This window comes from Hyalella azteca, unplaced genomic scaffold (genome assembly GCF_000764305.2).
Source record: "Hyalella azteca isolate HAZT.00-mixed unplaced genomic scaffold, Hazt_2.0.2 contig15593, whole genome shotgun sequence".
Lineage (NCBI taxonomy): Eukaryota > Metazoa > Arthropoda > Malacostraca > Amphipoda > Hyalellidae > Hyalella > Hyalella azteca.
Window position 1 is genome coordinate 132537 of NW_025945436.1, and position 18142 is coordinate 150678.

The 18142-nt window shown below is 37.1% G+C and overlaps 2 protein-coding genes across 2 annotated transcripts; one reads left to right on the forward strand and one right to left on the reverse strand.

The window, feature by feature from the left end:
- Positions 1-3773: 3773 nt before the first annotated feature.
- LOC108673441 (oplophorus-luciferin 2-monooxygenase non-catalytic subunit) lies at positions 3774-6336 on the reverse strand. Its single transcript, XM_018161279.2, has 4 exons — positions 5587-6336; positions 4968-5147; positions 4716-4820; positions 3774-4125 (listed from the first exon to the last, which is right to left on the reverse strand). The coding sequence occupies exons 1-4, from the start codon at positions 6269-6271 to the stop codon at positions 3965-3967; spliced, it is 1131 nt and encodes a 376-aa protein (XP_018016768.1). The 5' UTR covers positions 6272-6336; the 3' UTR covers positions 3774-3964.
- A 9020-nt stretch (positions 6337-15356) lies between these two features.
- LOC125179174 lies at positions 15357-16849 on the forward strand. Its single transcript, XM_047884556.1, has 2 exons — positions 15357-15418; positions 16000-16849. Exon 2 carries the CDS (start codon positions 16089-16091, stop codon positions 16809-16811), a length of 723 nt encoding a protein of 240 aa, XP_047740512.1. The 5' UTR covers positions 15357-15418; positions 16000-16088; the 3' UTR covers positions 16812-16849.
- Positions 16850-18142: the final 1293 nt, after the last annotated feature.

Genomic DNA, 18142 nt, shown 5'->3' on the forward strand with positions numbered 1-18142 from the left:
TGGAAGATTAGTATTGTTATCGTCCTAAAAGTTATCACGTAGGGATTGAATTCAGAGTGATAAATTATAGTTGCCTTGAACAACGATAACGGGTGCAAACGCAGCACTGAAGTTGGCTTCGCGGCTCAGAAGTTCTTTACCTAAATTTAAATACAGAAGAGCCGTCGAGCGCGATAAACGGATAATCGTTAGATATTCTCGACTGAATGTCATGTCAGCCAACGAAAATGTTGATAACAAATAAATTTATTTTGGATGGCAACTTGGACCAGCCACGCACGGCAAGTTTCCATGACGTAGTTCGGAAACTTTTGATTTTCTCGTCCACGAACGAATTCGAATAAGCCTCCTATGCTGGTGGTAATTGAGTACCATATTTTCGTCCTCTTGGAGTATGTAATCGAGTATTCTTTGAATTGAATTCCTACGGTAAATTTTTGTTGATAAGCTTTTTCGTGTTGGCGGTTATAGATTTCTTGTAAGTTCCCGAGTCCTCTAATTTCAGTTCAATCTTTAGGAAAAAAGGCGAAGTGGAATTTCATATCTTCCTGACTTAATTCATTCATAATAATACAGTGGATAATCCACAATTGAAGAAAAACCCCACCAACGGCGGCGCGCACGCACATGAGGGCATTGAAAACGTCTTTATATGAAAAAAGGCGATTAAAAGGTTTCGGTTATGATTGTTTCGTTTTTAGTCCGCCCTCAGCCAGACTTTTATGGCTGACTGGAAGACAAAGAGCTGTGTTGCTGCCACGACGTCGGCACTCAGGAAGTTCCATATTCTTATAACCGCAGTAAAGAAGTATTGTAGGTGGAGGTCGGTTCTGCTGCGTGGGACCTGCAGCTTCTGTTGGTGCGCTCTTGTTGCGCGTGTGACTGGTGGCACAATTCTGAAAAAGGTTGAACATGCTTTGTCTGCCATTCTCCTCAGATGAAGCTGGTTCTACTTTAGCCTGGCTACCATCTCAGTGGCACTGGATTTGGGACTGAAGTCACCTAGGATTCTGCAGGCACTCTGAATTGTACCATCTCAGAAGTGGTCTTCAAGTGCTGCTGATGCGGACACCAAGGCCTATGATGCATAGTCCAGCACCGGTCGTACGAGGCTTTTGTAGCAATGAACTTGGACTTGTACGCACACAGTGAAAGCAGGTTTGCGACCGTTTGCCCGCGCGGGCAACCTGCTCCAACCTGCCACAAGAATGAACATAGGATAATAATGTAAGTGTTCACAGTGAAAACCTGTACGAATAGGCTTCTGTATTCTATGGTTTCAGGCGCCAGCCTGAGCAGGTAACCAGCACGCTGACAACCTGCTTTCACTGTGTGCGTACCCTAAGGCATCCCTTAATATTTCTGCAGGCGAACGCGCAGAGCTTTAGCTGCAGTTGTCTCGATGTATTTCCCCCTGTGCAGAATTTATGATATTTCAACGTCGAGGTGCTTGGCGCTGGAGACTTAATTGTTTCTTCCCTTCCACGACCACTTGCTGCGTTCGTCCAGACAAGGAAACCGGTGATCCACTTCTTGACCCTCCTTCGAATGCCATAGAAGTCCAACTTCGATAGCAGTCGCTGGTGGGACATACTTACACATCTTTTTTGCGTCGATATATGTTCTGATAAGCACAGAAAATCCCATCAATGTAGGACTGAAATTGTGAAGGTAATCTGCGTTTGATATTGAGCGCACTCGTGTCATGTAAATGCGCGACACGTCGGAAACATTTGCCATTAATTGAGCGCCGGGCGCAGAACATTTGAATACAAGCCTAACAGCAAAAACGGGTCCAATTACTGTCTACGGGACATGGAGTAGAGGATTTCATCATTGCGTTTAGGGTTAACATTAATAAAATCGACATCCACCTACACCGGCTATATGCCTGCACTTGTCGTTTTCAGTTTGTTATTTTAGTCTAGTTTTTCAGCCTGACTGGGTTCTCGTTTCTTTAAAAAAAAACATTCATTTAATTTGTACTCTGTCAATTGAATGTTTTCTAAGTTGACATATATTATAATTTATTTTGAACTGTAATTTAAGCCGAATTAATTTTTTTTCCTTGTTCTTTGTTCCTTATTTTTTGTTAATCAAATTTTCAGTTGCGTATTTCCTCGAAAAAAACATCATTTCGCTAAAAATTGTATTTCAACCATTATTTATTATGTAATCATTATTTAATCAAAATTTTCATGTTGTGCCATAAAATTTCTCTACAAAAATTCTTTTACTCTGCGCTCTCAAACATCCAGAAATTCAAAGAATCTTGTGATGGAGCAGCAAACTTCTTGCATTCATAATCTTATTATGGAAAAGGTTTCTACTGTGAAAATTCATTAAGATTTTTTTTAATTTCCGACCTCTCTGAAACACATGAGAACAACCTAGGAACTTCAAGTAAAAGTAAAGTGCGAGGCTGGGAGCTCTTCCTGTCTAATGCTATAATGGAAATTCAAAAAAGTTTTTTATTGATGACTTTATTAATATTTTTCACTGAAAATCTTACGCAACTTAGTAGTACTAAAACATGTCTGACCAACCTTTACTCGCAAGGTTCGTTATTAGCAGGCAAGTTCCATTACTTTATTCTTCATTAATCTAATATATTCAGTTCTGGATGAATATATTCTATTATTAATCGAAATACCCAGCAGGTCAACGCGGTCTATTAAGTTCGATTGGTCTGGCAAGCAGAGTACTATGTTACTTACCTAATTATCATAACTCATGATGAGAATATTTGAACACTTTTCTCTCGATCCAAACAACAATACCATGTTCGGGATCATCACGATTTCAAGTCCGTGATTCGTAACGCGAATCTAAGTAACTGCAACGACGATATTGGTGGTGAGGCAGGGGCAGGCACATAGGCACAAAAAGTAATCCCGACAAACAGAAAGAATTATCATGACTAGAAGATCTGATGGTTATGATGAGTAGTTCATTTTCACCATTAAAGTGAAATGACTTAAGGTAGCGTGCTATGATTCTACATACGGCAACACGATTAAATCGCGTAAGTTACCTCTTTATTTTGTGAAAATTATTAGTTGAATTAAAATCAGGGAGCTATTAGGCTTCAATAAAGCATACGTGCCTATACAGCTGAACCCAAAAATTATAATTTTTTTTATGAACTTTTAAAAATTTAGGCGCAGAATAATTTGCGCTACCCACATGTTGCACTTATTTTGCGAACTTTCCAAAACGTCATTTCCCAGAAACGTAGACCTTGTACCTTCGTCATTTTCTAGTTTTAGATTCATTTTAAGAAAGACTGCTGATCAAAAACCTTGTGTTAACGTCGATTGCATTGTTCAGTCGGAGCATTTATTTTCTTTCATGAAAAGATAGTAAAAATCGCCAGAATTTAAACTAAGGTAATTTTATTTTTGTTTATGATTTCTTAAATGTGTGCACAGAACGGACCAGTGTGGTCCATGTGAAACGAAAGTGAATTTCACAGAGTATGCAAATTAAATTTTTCAAATTTATCTAATATTACTGGCAGAAGTACATAGTTGACGTAAACCCTACTTTCCAATAAATTTGTTTGCTTAATCTCAATAAAAAAATTGTTTAGCAGTAGCCAGCGCGTCAATTTTTCATTAAACCAAATTATGTTTTTTTTTTCAATTTTAGAGTTTTCGATAAATCCAATTTATTTCACAAAATTTATTTTACGTGCACTTCATGTTTACGTGCAAAATACATGACAACATAACGCTAACATTGCTGATTTGATACAATGATAAAGTATGCCATTTTGTTGTTTCCATTTTATTTCGGCAATTTATAATTAAATTGTGTTTTGCTCTTAATACATCGGTAACAAATACTGAGGTGTTTATTCACGATCGAAAATTTATGCCAGAGCTAAAAACATATTTCATAGAGTCACCGCCAAATAAACTTCATATTTTTAAGCAATCTTCATAAAAGAACTGCTTGAGCATCAATGTGATGCCGGAATTGAGCAGAAACTTTCGTAATCGGCAAGGTCGAGGTCGGTGAGTAACGTCCCATCAGAGCACGCTGCCCTCGGGTCAACTTTGTCCAGGTAAGTTGGGTTCAAGAGAAGCCATACAATATCGCAGCCACATTCCAGCGGATTATCTGTCAAACGATATTTCTATGTTAGTCATCATGGTAAATTATTTATGTATAAGGAATGGATATTTGTTGTTTAAGCCTATTATCGATATCATAGTAATGATTACTATTTCTAAATCAATCAATAGCAACAAATCGTATAATTGAACGCAAGTTGACAAGCGAAGTCAAACAGAATGATATTCAAGCATATTCCTGCCTTGTTATAAATACAATAAATTAGATGTTAATTACCACTTTCTTCCACGCATGCATAATTGTAGAGAGTGAATTGATACCTTAAAGGAAATTTAAAAATGAGTCAAAGACATATTGCCTGAATTATATCTTTGACCGAAACTGCACATTTAGAGAGAAATTTTGGACTGAGACTGCAAATAAGTGGTTACAATTTTTCAGCACTAGAGACGAGAACGAAAACCACGAGACTAATTAAGAAATAAGAAATGCTGAAGGCAAATCTAAAAAGGAAAGCTCACTTGTCTGTGAATGAAATCCAAATGAGTTTAATATCTTCAATTTGACGAGTCAACAAGCGGGTAATCGAATTGAACAAAGTTTGAGATCGGTGACTTAATTCTAAATTTGATTACCAAAGAGTTGCACAAATTCAAGGTATGGCATGATGGGCCGGAACACCTCTTCGTCCACGGTCCTCAGCTTGTTGTTTTCCAAGTGCAGGCGCATCGTGACGTTTTCTGACAGTCAAAATTATAAATACCATTGAGCATTTAAGCAATGCAAATATTTTCTAATTATTTATGAGTTAATAAAGGCATGAACAACCATCCACCCCAACAAAAATTAACGTCAGACATGTTGTTAGTCTGTTATTTTGGACTTACGCGGATGTCCTTGCACGGAGAAGACTCCAGGTTCGAGGTGCTGAAGCTGGTTCGAGTAAAGGTAGATGTAGATAAGCACGTGGTCCACGCCGCTGAACACGAACGTGCTAGCTGCTAAGGAAGTTAAGTTGTTCTGGCTCAGCCCGATGTAGGTAAGATTTGGCAAGTTGCTGAAGGTATCTGTAAACAGAAAATTATCATTGATTTTCATTTTTATCAACATTGATGTTCATTCAGCACTGAAATAGTGAAATCGCATAATGAAAAATACATCTAAAATCGAATTTAAATTTTTAACAGTATTCAGGCCGTGAGACACCATTTCTTACCGTTGCAAACTACGAATGTGAAAAGATTCAATGTTTCAGCTCTATTATTATGAATAATTTCAGCAAAGTAGTTAGAAAAATATACAGCATTAAATTTGACGCGACTTTTTTCGAGAACTGCAAGTATGTTGCCTGTATATTGTTTTTTAAATTTATGGTTCTCCATTTCCTCAAATCAAATGAGTTGGTATCTTGATTTTGTACCTCGTAAATGTTATATTCAAATATGTTGAAGGTATTACTTGCCACGCATAGAATAAGTGGTCTGACAAGCGTAGCAACACTCTTACCTGGCTCGATGACAGAGATCATCCCTGACTCAAATGCGACGCCCTGTATCGTTGCAGAGTGTATGGGCGGGATGAAGGTGAAGTCGTTGGTAGGGACGAACAGTGCCTCCAGTCGCGTGTAGGAGTCCATGGAAATGAAAGGAAAAGCATCGCTTGTGAGGCTCGTGTTGGCGATGGACAAGTAGACGAGGGTGTCGCGGCTGTCGGCCAGCCAGTACTGGGAAATTTCACGCAGGTTCACGCACCTCTCAACGAATACTTCAACGAAGGTCAGGCCGTTGAAGATGTCACCCAAGGTGGTAATGTGTGAATTGTCGAACAGGTCGAAGCTCTGAAAGTGTTTCACTGGGAAATTTTGCTGAAAAATTGTCTCTAGATATTTTTCAGTAGGAACCAGTGAACAGTCAAGATGAAGCAGGTCGCGTTCATCCGTGTAGCAAATGCAGGGGGCGATATCAGCAGCATCAGGGCAAGGGAAAGTCTTCAGTTGTCTCTTGACGCCATAAGCTTGTCTCATCTCCCAAGGGTTCGGTCGCTGTTTAATGAGTTCTTGAAGCTCGGGCTGCCCCTTCAGATCAGATTCGTTGAAGAAATCATCCGAGAACTGTTTTGTTCCTTCCAATGGCTTTGCGATAACATTGTTGAAAAATCCCAGCAATGCTACGAGGAATACTATTGAACGCATTTCGCTCGCTAAAAGAGACTATAATTACGTATGAGTTAGTACCAAATGGAATTTAGTAAATCTGTAAGAGGAAAACATGATTCATTGTATGGTTAGCAATATTATTTTTAACGCTATATATTGAAAGTTTCGAAACAATTTGGAGGTTTACTGCCACTTTGCGACCGGCTCTAACTAACACCCGAACATTATTTGTTCAGCGGAGGATGGCATTTTTTAAAGTCAACCCAGATAACAACTCCATATAGTTCATAATCGTTAAAAATATAGGCTTTGAGAGCGTGATTTTTTTCTAACACTTGTTTTGACATCAAGAACTTAGTAGATTATCACAATGCTTGATATGCTCTGAAATCGCGTAAAATTTATAATACGGAATTTCCACCTGCTCACGTCAACTACGCTATGGTTGAACGACAACAGTCCATTGAAAATCTTCAGCTGCGAATGACATTTATATGGTTACAAAATTCAGGTGCTATAATGCACAATGTGTTTTTTACAAACATTGATCATTGAAACACATTCTCTATTTAACTATTTATATATTGATTTAGCAATCCCGAACTACTTTCTCGTCCCCGATACATACCAGAGTGAGAACTGCTCGCGTGCAACAGATGTAATTTATAGGGAATTTGATCAGCATCTTATCGCTGCTCTGATAAGATCAAGAACAATTTAATTGAGAAGGCTAAGCCATGCCGGCGTCGGTTAATGGAAGCGTCGCATATGACATTTCCCATCATAACGTCTTTATCGGCGGCATCCTGAGGCTTTACATAATGAAGCTATGAGACCAATAATAGTACATTATACACTATTACAATTTATTTGTGTTTGACACACGGGGGGCAAACTCATTCAAACAGCACACCATAATCGACTCGGTCAAAACACGTACATGTGATACCAAAAATGAATATGGTGAATACGTATTATACCCAGCGTATTAATATAACAAGTAGCTTATGAGTCGCTCCAATTTTATGAATGCGATACGTATTCTGTGCATTTTTGTTACGTGCACTAATCTGAAATATCTTAACTAGCTGTCATGCACGTCAATGCTTCTTAGGATGGGCGTTCGCACAATTGTCTCTAGACATAAGTTGTTGGGTAATTTTTTGTTGGTACGTGAATTTTTTTCTCCGCGTTTCTGCATAGTTCCAATTAGTCTCCCGTCAAATCAGCGGATCAAGCGTTTTTTATTAATAATAAATGTTCTATACATTTCGTAGAATGAGTGCTGTGTCGCTTTGTAAGAATCTTTTGGAATTAAAATTAGCAAATAATTTTCAACTTTCCATTATAAACTCTTTGTTTATAATTTTAAATGTGAGTATAGGTTGCACTAATTACGAATAATGGCGTAACTAATTAAGTATTTACGAGATAGTACAATTATTTGTCGAGTTCTCCAGACAGCAAAGCTCTTATCATTAATCTCTTCAAGTGATGAATCGTGAGTCCGGTGATAAAGCGTAAGCTTCGCTCACAATTTTTTTATTAAAACTGAACACTTAATCAGCCGTCAAAGTCTTATCAGCCAGACTCACTAAGTGACTCCACTTGGAAACTTCCACCGAAGTAATTTCTTTTACCCGTCAACTTGAAGAAAGATCAAAATAATCTGAAAACCACAATAAGCCGTCACCAGGGAATTTTCTACACTTTATTCCATTTTATGATTTAAATGTACACAAGCCGTGCGCATTGTGCTCTAAAATAATTACGGCATCGTTAAATTACAACATACGATCAGCTGTGTACTTGGTACCGAGAGTATTATTTGAGTACTTAAAGATATTGAGGCTCGTAACATTATCGACTACCGCCCTTCATATCGATTGAGACTCCCACCTCCAGAAAAATGAAGACCTGAAACCTCCATTCAATATAATGGAAACTTCAATCTCAGCTGTAAAGATTTAACCATAAATAAAGCGCAATTGCAAGATGATCTTGACAGTTTAATTAACTGGGCTGATACGTGGCAGCTGCGGTTTAATGCTGACAAGTGTTAAGTACTTCACCTCGGGAAGAACAATGAACAGCAAGATTACAGTATGAGAAGACATGGTTAATACTAGAGAGTAATGATTGAAAAGTCTAGTGTGGAAAAAGATCTCGGAGTTTATGTCGACAAGGAGCTGAAATTTTCTAAGCATGTTAAAACGCAAGCTAACACATCCAACAAACTTCCTGGACTAATCAGACGCTCATACGAGTTCCTAGATGCAGAAGCGATGTAGCAGTTGTTTGTTGCTGTCGTGCGCCCGAATCTAGAGTTTGGAAACGTTGTGTGGTTACCGAGGTTTGAAAAGGACAAAAATTTAATAGAGAATATTTAAAGACGTGCAACAAGGATAATGCCAGGCTTGAAGGGCAAGTCCTATGAAGAAAGATTGAAGATTATGAAGCTTCCAAGCCTCAGTTATCGACGTCTGCGTGGGGACCTCATTAAAGTATACAAGTAAACTCATGGCTTAAACAAGGTCTCCGAAGGATTACTAGAATTTGAAACAAGAACTATCACCAGGGGCCACGGCTATAAACTAAAAAAACTGCGCTGCAACTTCTCCACGCGACAAAATTTCTTCTCGCTTCGAATCACAGACATGTGGTACAGCCTCCCCGATGACATCGTTGGCGCTCCAAGTATGAACGCGTTCAAGAACAGACTAGATAAAGCTATGGAAAAATATATGTTCAGATTTGAAATGCCTAGCTCCTAATGTTGAAACGCAAGCTAACACATCCAACAAACTTCTTGGACTAATCAGACGCTCATACGAGTTCCTAGATGCAGAAACGATGAAGCAGTTGTTTGTTGCTGTCGTGCGCCAGAATCTAGAGTTTGGAAACGTTGTGTGGTCACCGAGGTTTGAAAAGGACAGAAATTTAATAGAGAATGTTCAAAGACGTGCAACAAGGATAATTCTAGGCTTGAAGGGCAAGTCCTATGGAGAAAAATTGAAGATTATGAAGCTTCCAAGCCTCAGTTATCGACGTCTGCGTGGGGACCTCATTGATGTAGACAAGTATACTCATGGTCTATACAAGGTCCCCGAAGAATTACTAGAATTTGAAACATGAACTAACACCAGGGGCTACTGCTATAAACTAAAAAAACTGCGCTGCAACTTCTCCACGCGACAACATTTCTTCTCGCTTCGGATCACAGACCAGTGGAACAGCCTCCCCGATTACATCGTTGGCGCTCAGAGTATGAACGCGTTCAAGAACAGACTAGATAAAGCTATGGAAAAATATATGTTCAGACTTGAAATGTCTAGCACCATATCGAACCCGTTGGAAGTCTAGTAGCTACTTCAAACTATCATCAGTCATGAAAAGATCCGTCCAAATGACACAATTTTAGATCTTCTGTGAACAAGGCACGAAAAGGAAAAGAATCGGCGACAGGCCACATAAGGCCTACACTTCAGCGCCGACATCACTATGTTATGTTATGTTATACACAATCTGGTAAAACACTTGCATGCAATCAAGGTGAAACGCTTAAGGCGCAATTTATCGTTAGAACTCGTCGATTCTCATTTTGTACATAAATTTTGGGAAATCAAATAGCCTTATCATTTAGTGAAGTCAGCTTCATTCTCATAAATATTAACGTTCAATTTTCTAGCTTTTTGATTTTTGATTTTACTATTGTTCATTTAACAGGGACACGTGAATGATGCTTTTTTCAAATTGCAGCATCAATATAATCTTTATTTACAATCTACTCTCAATATTCAACTATTCTTAGGCCAATAAATTATTTTATACCCCGTCGCTATTAATGAATTGTTTCTTTATCCACTTTGTATTTATCATTCACTTGATACTTTAAATCTCCAAATGAACAAAGTTACTGATTGGATTGAATACAAACAAAAAACAGATCCTCACTTAGTTTCTCTTTCCACACGCTAAGCCTTCCGCCAATTGTTCATTTCTTCACTCGAAATTCAATATAATTTCTTATCTTTCTTCTAGAGAGGTCAGTTTTTATGGAGAACTCAGACACAATAGTGCACAGCAATGATTGATAGCATCACTCTGTGATGCCGTGCTTCTTATCTTATCAATTAACTCACCCCGTCAAAGCAAGTGTTATGTAACGGGAGGTTATTTGCAGGCTTAACTTAATTATAATTATTTTCGTGGAGCGTTTTCAGTGACATACTCGACAAAAATTTAAATTTTTTATTGGGCGCATTTTCTAGCTTTCAATCTGATATGAAAATTTAATTGTGGCTTATTAGACACTTTGTTTGTAACACAGTTCCGAATGAAAAGAGCTCCAAATGATCTTGAAAAGTAATTAAATAACCTTAAATAATAATCTTGAAAAAATAATAATTTCCAAATGATCTTGAAGGAATAGTTGTTTTATGAATAAATTCGACTATTTATAGTAGGCTATACCAGAGCTGACTGAGATGCATAATTATATTGTTTTTTATTTCAGAATCCCGTTATTCCAAATTTCGGCATCGAGAACTCTATCATACCGAATTCAATAATCAGAGCAAGACCCTTTTAATGCAACATATTACACGAAACTCCCTTTCAAGTGCAGTTTGGAAATCTAGAGAAACTTGAAATTACTTCAATTTTAGGGATAATGAGAGACGTCCTTGCTTTACAGATCAAAACAAACGCAGTTTTACCCAAAATTGCCATAAATGTTTTTGCAGTAATTTTGCAAGTATAATTTCAGTTCACATCTTCTTACATTAGTGCCAGCTAAACAATAAATTACCAAAATTATTTTCAATTACGTATCTACTTGCGAGGAAAGTTTTACATTTATGTATGCAGCTTGATTTTGCAAATGGTTCTCAAAATCGGTTGATAGAATATAGTGTATCTTCCCTCAAAAACAAAAATGAGGTTGCTGATCTCACATTATTTTCATTATGCTGCTAGTCTAGACAAGCAAGGTTCCCATGTTTGCTAAATTATCTCGACACATAAGGTTAAGTTCACCAAATGCACTTAATTATCTCGACAAACAAGGTTACCATTTACCTTACGTAATCACTAACTTAGTCTTCTCACTATCTGCTGCCAATTATATAGTGCAGTGTCGTTTTGGACTACAATCCCCTGTATATTGAAACCCGTGGAATTAATAATTTCACTCTGCTAAATCTGAATCAAATTGCGTTGAATGTACATATCATCAAGAAGCTTTCACATTAAGTGTTATCACCTACATGATAATTCGTTTACATAGATAATTTGCTTGATTGTTTTACCTTTACAAACGCAAAATTTATTTAATTGGTACGTGTAAATTTATAGAAAAATCGACAGAATATTAAAATTACTTTCAATCATTAACAGGGAGTGTGAGTTTTAACTCTTTGAATGTCGGCCAATAGTGAGGATTTCGCAACAGTGAGCCATGTTTGCTAACTTGTTAGCCAGTGTACGGTTCCTGCAACGACTTTCAAGTTAACCCGAATACCTTCGCTCGCAATAATTATTCAACGAGATTTATTTTAACAGGACAACCTCATCGCAGCCTCTAATGTTGACATTCATGACGAATGTTTACATCAGTTATAATAATTTTCTGTTATTTTGTATTAAGATTTGTTTGTAGACCATACATTATAGTTGTGCTATACCAGCTAAAAATCAACTGTGTTATTCTTAATTAGCGGGAACCGAGAAAATGTCCATTATAATTCTTTCTAACAAATGATTCGACGCCTCTATAATACAGCCAAAGACTTCTGTTGGTTTGAGAACTCATTCTCAAAAATCTCAATCTCAAATAAATCGATCATCTTGATTGATGATAGGCGTAACTAAGTACTGCCTCTATAGGAAAACTTTGGTTCAGCTTCCCTGGGGTATATGGCTTTTGGATTGCCAAAAGTTTGAGACTTAGCTTCTTGGGAGATTTTTTGTTTAGAAGAATCAAGTTGCTTACATTTGTTGCCCTCTTCAATCAGTAAGTTAGAATTTTTCTCAGTACTCTTAAAATTCAGTAGAAAAATGTGGACGCAGCTTGTGTACATCAGAAGGGAAGAAGAATTGAGTGCCGCTAAAGCTATTCTCAGGCCAGCCTCCGGCCTCTTAGCTCCACAAATGCAGGCTGGAGCGTGACTTGGGCTGCCAATTAGCCCCAGCAATTAATAAAAGACCCACGGGTTCAGGAAACGATCGATTCTCTGCTCCAAGATGTTAATTATTTGAATTTAAGTAATTACTAATAAATATTAGAGCGTGACCTGGGCTGCCAATTAGCCTCAGCAATTAATAAAAGACCCAAGGGTTCAGGAAACGATCGATTCTCTGCTCCAAGATGTGAATTATTTGGATTTAAGTAATTATTAATAAATATTACATTTGATTTGTCTATCTCAATGTTTTTCGATTTCGACAATGATAGTCGTTTTTCGGGACAAATTGTGTTATCATGAATGAGAACTATACGTATTGCCCATAACTTCTTTTCTCTTTTGTTTGCAATGAAATAATCTATATTACTTTCACGAATGAACGCAAAACTCTTTTCAAAAATGAATAAAATCATATAGTGGTTAACTATTTTCAAAAATTTTATCTCAATGCTTCAATAAAGCAAATATCCTCCTAATAATATACGCAAAAGAGCTCTCCCCTGAACTATGTTATGTCATCATTCAATAGGGAAACTTTCATCATCGAGAAATTATTCCATGTGTAAAACGCTGAATGCTACGTTGAATGCTTTCTGCTATTAATTGTGTGATTGTAATATAATTCAGCTAAATCAATTGCCTTTGCCATATTGATGAACGAAAATCTATAAACTTAAATCAAATCCTTAACAAATAATCTAATTGATCCGTATAGCAGCCTCTATTTTCCCAGCCTTCAAATGATTAAAATTATCGGTAAATTTTTTAACACTAGCTGCTTTTTTATAACTAGAGAAGGTATGGCCTCAGAAAAACCTTAAATAAATATTCTGCTACATATTCGACTCCAGCTCGCGTATGCCATAATCTCCGACATTAGGGATTAGAATCTGCAATAACAGGCAACTTGTGTTCAAGAATATACAGTACGAAATTTTTTTACTACAAGTATCTACGATCGTATTTATTTCTGCAATCTTCCATTGCTCGTGGGATCGTATTAGAATGTTCAATTTTTCTCTTAGAATTTTGTTGAGAATATTAAACATCAGCAAACATGTTCTTATGAAAATGATCTTAAAGAGCCTTATTTACGCTACTTTTCTTTGTTCTCTTCGAAGCAGGCTGCATGTAACTCGATTGTCTGAGTCATTAGAAAAAGTTTTAAAATAGCGTACCAAGACCCTCCCTTTTTTATTCTAAATTGTCTTCACGTGACAGCGTTCCTAAACTGTTATCTAATTACGCCCCCATCAATAATTTACCGTGAAGATCAAAGCAAACAGGCACGCACCCTGATTCCCCGAGCCTTTTAAACGAATTCCCTGAGAAACGCCCTTAAAATAACCTGGTAGTAATATTGTCCAAGGCCTTGGTGTCGAATTGAAATGGTTCTTTTAATGATCTTTTTCGTTTTTTTAATGATAGAGTTTTATGTGGATATTCATCTCAAGAATTTAAGTTGGCATCCTGATAACAACATCGCTAATGTCGTTTGATCTCAGTTTTTACTCATTTTCACACAATCAATTCCATAAATAAAATATTTTGGAATAGACGGTGGAAATCAAAGTTAAGTTCTATGCCAAAGAAGATGTTACAATGACAACGCAGAATAAATACATTTATGTCCTTTGTCAGGTAGAAAATTAACCAATGATGACGGAGAAAGAATTCAAGCAATAAGTCCTCTTTCAGATAGAAAATAATACAATGGTGACGGAGAAAGAATCCAAGTCAAGTCTTACGTCAGGTAGAAATAATACAATGGTGACGGATAAAGAATCCAAGTTAAGTCCTACATCAGGTAGAAGTAATACAATGGTGACGGAGAAAGAATCCAAGTTATGTCCTACATCAGGTAGAAGTAATACAATGGCGACGGAGAAAGAATTCAAATTAAGTCAAACGTCAGGTACAAATAATATAATGGCGACGAAGAAAGAATTCAAGCTATAAACCCTTTGTCAGATTGAAAATCAAACAAAGGTGACCGAGAAGAAATCGGAGGCAAAAGGTGCTTAGCTCACGAATTCTTCCCACGCATCACTCCACCCAACACCTCCTCTCCTCGCTCTTAATGTCTTCAAGAAGGTCAAGTTGTGTTCAAATTCGGAGTAAAAATTTATGTTATAATTTTAAGAAATCTTTGTCTTTATCTCTTTCACAATCATTCCAGTATGCGTGTTAGAAATTTTTTTTACAGCAAAATTTATGAAATGGCTTTACAAAATTGAAAGTGCAATTATTTCAATGCATCTCATTTAATAATATGCATGTAATCCAACCGAGGCCTCAATCAGTAATGTTGCGTTGTTGTTGAAAGCATTAACAGAAAAAAAGTCTGCAACAAATTTTATAATTAAAGAATTACTTCTCACATTCATATTTCGACTCATGTTGACATCTATTATAGGTTAATTTGAAAATTTTTATCTGCAAGAAAAATCAGCCACAGTGCTCTTAGAAAACAAAGAAAGTTCTAATTGAAAACCGAGAGAATCATCAATATTGAATGAAGCAATCGCTCGGCATTTTTTAGAAGACCACACAACCAAATTAGCGAAAATCAACACAACATTACGAGTATTTCATTAAAAAGGAATAATATGGCTCGCGATTAGTTGCACTTTTTGCAAAAATTTCGCGCAAATAATAATAATAATAATTCAAGAATAATATTTATTTTATCGTGTTTTGCGGCGTAAAAACCTTGCGCGTTTTCTAAAAAAATGAAATACTTCTATGAATCTCTTATAAGAATTTGGTATTTCTTCAGAAAACTCATGTCTATATGATAGACAGCGGTGATTTCGTTCAGCGACTCCTACAAATTTAGTCACGGTGCAGCACCATACAAAAACGTCAATCTGACCGACGGGACAGGATATAAATACAGGTACTTTTGGGGTGTTTAATCATTTACGCAGTCGAGCTCAGCCCGTGAACATCTCCTACGATCATAGTGCTAGTGAACAAAGAGAGATACAAGCTTGAGGTGAGTTCCTGTGATATTATTTTATTTCGGCTTACGTACCGTTTAATTAACAAACTTTTGGTAAGTGCAGCGTCACCTTAAATACAATATTACCATACTTGTGTGATCTAAAAATATTTTTTATATCACTTATTATTATTCCTAGAATACTACCTTGATGTAAATATGCGCAAAGTATATTTGATTTCGGTTATCCTTTAAGTGACTTCCATGCACGATCGTTGCTCGGATTTTTTGCTAACCATGCAATATGTTTGAATTAATTAAATTCCAAAAAATTATATTCCAACGAGAACTGCAAAGTCAATTCCATCAAATTTGTGCTTTTATTTTTTCAACACCGAAGTTAAAAATTCATTAACCTCGTCTAACTGAATGAAAAATCAAAATCTTGTATCGTTAAAGATATACTGTTCTGGTACGAAAATTATCGAGACCCATTCTTAATGCCTAAACGTTCACGGTTCTAGAAGCTCTCAGAATTTATAACTGAACTAAAACACTTAAGGGTCATTTGTGCATGATGTTCCGTGCATGTAATTACTGATATTGTTTCTTACCTACACTTGGTTCTTTTTCAGACAACACAAGAGAGCATCAATAAATATACACGAACGATATTCAATAATTCGAATTTTGAAGATATTGCGAGCGAAATCAACTCGGTAAGATGGATTCTGAACATGGAATAATCGGCCTTGCCTCGTACATCGGCGTCGATGCCTTCACCAACACCGCGTCCGGTCCATGGGTGAAGGAGCATGAGGTGCTCAAGAGACTGCAAACGAGTATCTTCAGAAACTTAGAAATAAATCATAATGCCACAAAACACCATCGTTACCTTAAGACAGTGGAAACAAAAGTTCTGACAGAAATGGCACATATTCTTACAGAAGCCCTCACGCATCCAAAATATACTCTAATCTCAAGTATGAATACAATTTTGATTGAACTTCTCAGCGAAGAAATTCTGAGCAGCGAAGAGGAAGAGATGGTTCGAGTAACCCAGGAACTTCAGTCGGCAGAAAAATTCGTAGAAGCGGCACAGGCAATAATAAGGATCGTTTCGTCCATCCCCCAGGAATGTTATCCAAACTTGAACAATGACCTTACCATTTTCCAAGAGTGTATGAAAACATTAATTGAAGACTGTGATTACGACGATGAAATGAGAGCTTTTATATTTACCAGTGGGGACCGCATGGCAGACATTCTTGCTTCTGTAGAAAACTTGTTCAGAAACGTTCTGCCGCCGGCCAGCTGGCACGAACCTGTGCCTAATGTTGACAACCTAATCGACTTGCTGCCCGCTGGAGTCACGACAAGACGTCTCAAAAAGCGCACCAGCACACACCAGCATTACGGCGGAGCTAACAAGAAGATGAGACTTTGAAGACGATCGAAGAGAGCGATTTTATGACATGAAACCCACTATGGCAAAAAAAAAATAGAAGAAAGCAACAACACTGTACAGATATTCCGTTAATTAATAAATATTAATATTTTTCTACGTCGTCTGATTTAAACCACAAGTTTCTATCTCTGTCTGATGCTAAATTAACTTGAGAAGCTTCACTCATTACGATGCAATTAGAGTGCATTATGACTGTTTTTCCATTTTTGCAATTTTTCATATATCAAGAAGGGAGGCAAGAGCGGAATCTTTATAGGAGATTTACCGTTGGGGGTTCAAGTAGTAGCATCAACTGATGAGCACAACCAGCTTCAATTATTCTTTACGTGATGCAATAATATAGAAAAAAATTACTGAAACCTGATACGAGTAGGTCTGACACCTGTAGGCATGACACCTATAGGTCAGCTATTTCAATAGAGCAGAGTCAGAGAGATGTGATCAGCAATGCGTATGCTTCCAATTTTGTCACTCCTGGGTCTCCATTGTCGATCACTTCGAGGCAATATCACTGTTTTCTTCTTGAAATTTCCTCTATTTACTCAACTTATAGTGGAAATACGGGACGACACCTGACCGAAACGAAACATTCCGGAAGAAAATATGGGATTTAAAATTTACCGAAACGTATAACATTTTATAGGGACATACGACTTATACGTCGTTTCATTATACGACGACTAATAATGAAACATAATAGATAATATTTAAGGTGAAGTATAAATAATGAATTTTTTAGACATTTTTAACGATATATCAAGTAATTTACCAAGTGAAATCATTTAACAAAATATAATATTACATCACTTGCTCAGCTCATCAAATAACAGCAAATTTGACGGCCCAGAGAAGCTCGTCACTCTCCTCAGCGGCTTGCCTGTTGACAGCGTCAGCGCGCTCTTACTTTGACGACAGATGGAACGCTTGTACGGTCCGTGTTAGGAGCGATCATTAGAAGATTGCAAGAGCATCATACATGAAACGTTCTGCCAATAAACGCAACTGTCAAGTTGTGTAGGCAGCCCAATGTCGCCAAATCTGTCCATTAATAAGCATGAGTTAACTTGCTAATCATTGATCCGACCGCTTGGACTGTTTCGTTTTCCTCCGTAATGGAATGTATAGCGTTGCATAGAATATCTGTTGTACATCTCGTTATTTGTTTCGTAAATTTCCTCAGCGTCCAGACAACACTTGTTAAATACCAAAATATAGTTATTGACCCGATTAATAACTTCATTCAGATACACTTTCTTTCCATATTTCTCCGTCTTTATTAAATTTGTACATTTCCCACCTTGACTCGTTGT